The 1,275-nt window shown below is 57.4% G+C and overlaps 1 protein-coding gene across 1 annotated transcript in view; it reads left to right on the top strand.

The window, feature by feature from the left end:
* Nucleotides 1–292: 292 nt before the first annotated feature.
* Nucleotides 293–1,275, top strand: part of H310_15129 (hypothetical protein) — a gene marked incomplete at both ends in the record, with an annotated part of 2,137 nt that continues 1,154 nt past the window's right edge. Inside the window, 2 exons of the mRNA XM_008883105.1 lie at nucleotides 293–1,051; nucleotides 1,076–1,213. Coding sequence (XP_008881327.1) covers nucleotides 293–1,051; nucleotides 1,076–1,213 — 897 coding nt within the window. The remainder of the gene's footprint in view (nucleotides 1,052–1,075; nucleotides 1,214–1,275) is intronic.

Genomic DNA, 1,275 nt, shown 5'->3' with positions numbered 1-1,275 from the left:
GGAACAAGAAGAGTCGCGAGCTGTTCTATCGCGAGAGCAAGAGGAGTTGGTGCGCTAGCACGAGGAGCTGAAGAGAGCGATGACTGAGCAAGCCAGAGTCTTAGAAGCGCACCTAGATATGCTCCGACAAGCATCGGACGTGATGCACCAGCAACACTATAAGGTAGAATAGCTGAACCACAAGGCTCGCCGTGACAGCAAGCGATGGGGTCTATTCGCTGAAGCAGCGAATCAACGATCGGCACAAGCGGCACAGGCGACGGCGCCTGTTTTAACGCGTGCCGAAAACCTCATGGGTGTGCAACAGATGCCTATGGCACCGATGTACAGAGGAAGCACGAAGCGCGAGCGTTGTGAGTTCATGGACGAATATCTCGCCTATTCGCGGCGAGTTCAAGTCCTCAACAGCGGCATGGGCGGCACGCTGTTTTTGATGCCGCTGGCGGCGTGCATCGACCAAAAGATTGTGCCACGTGTGTGCGCACACGACTTTGGAAAGCCGTTCGAAGAATTCACCGAGAACGACTGGCGCGACTACTTACTGTCTGCACGCGAGGTGCAGGAGTTGGGCCTAGACGCGGTGTCCAAAGCGATGACGTCGCTGAAGATGGACACGAAGATCCGAAACGCCGAGTCTCGGGTGGGAAGACTGCTGGCCGACTTCTACGAGAAGTTGGAACAACTGGACGTTGCGCACTTGCACGAGCAAGAGCCAAAGCAGTCGGTCAAGATATTGACCGCTGCGATTCGACCGCCGCATCTGAAGGCGACTGTCGAGCGACAGTTAATGCGCGAGACGATAAAGGCGTTGAAGTCCGACGTGCGTGCGTTCTGTACGTGGCTTGTGACGTTGTTGGACACTTTCATGCTGTTCGAGTCGCAACTCATATCGGTGGAGAAGAAAGCGGAGTCAAATCCGCCTCGCCAGTATGGCGACAAGACACGGCGACACGCGCCGTCGAAGAGACCCGACGACAGGGCGACGACCAAGACGGCGGCCCCGGCTGTGCCAGCCAAGGGCTGTTTGAAGTGCGGCAGCGTGGAACACAAGGTGTTATGATGCCCCAAGGTGCAGCCGGGCGAGGCGCAACGGTTGCTGGAACAGCGGTTCAAGAAATCGCATGGCGCTGCGGTGGCAGCGCCGGACAAGAAGGACGAGACCAAGCGCAAGGTTATGGGTGCGGCCGTGGAAGTCGACGAAAAAATTGCTACGGTGTGCACTCGCACGGTCTCGTGCGACATCAACGGCGTCAAATCTCTGGCCCTGTTGGACAG

The sequence above is a fragment of the Aphanomyces invadans genome (genome assembly GCF_000520115.1).
Source record: "Aphanomyces invadans strain NJM9701 unplaced genomic scaffold supercont1.184, whole genome shotgun sequence".
Lineage (NCBI taxonomy): Eukaryota > Oomycota > Saprolegniomycetes > Saprolegniales > Verrucalvaceae > Aphanomyces > Aphanomyces invadans.
This window is presented reverse-complemented; position numbering and strand designations above follow the sequence as displayed.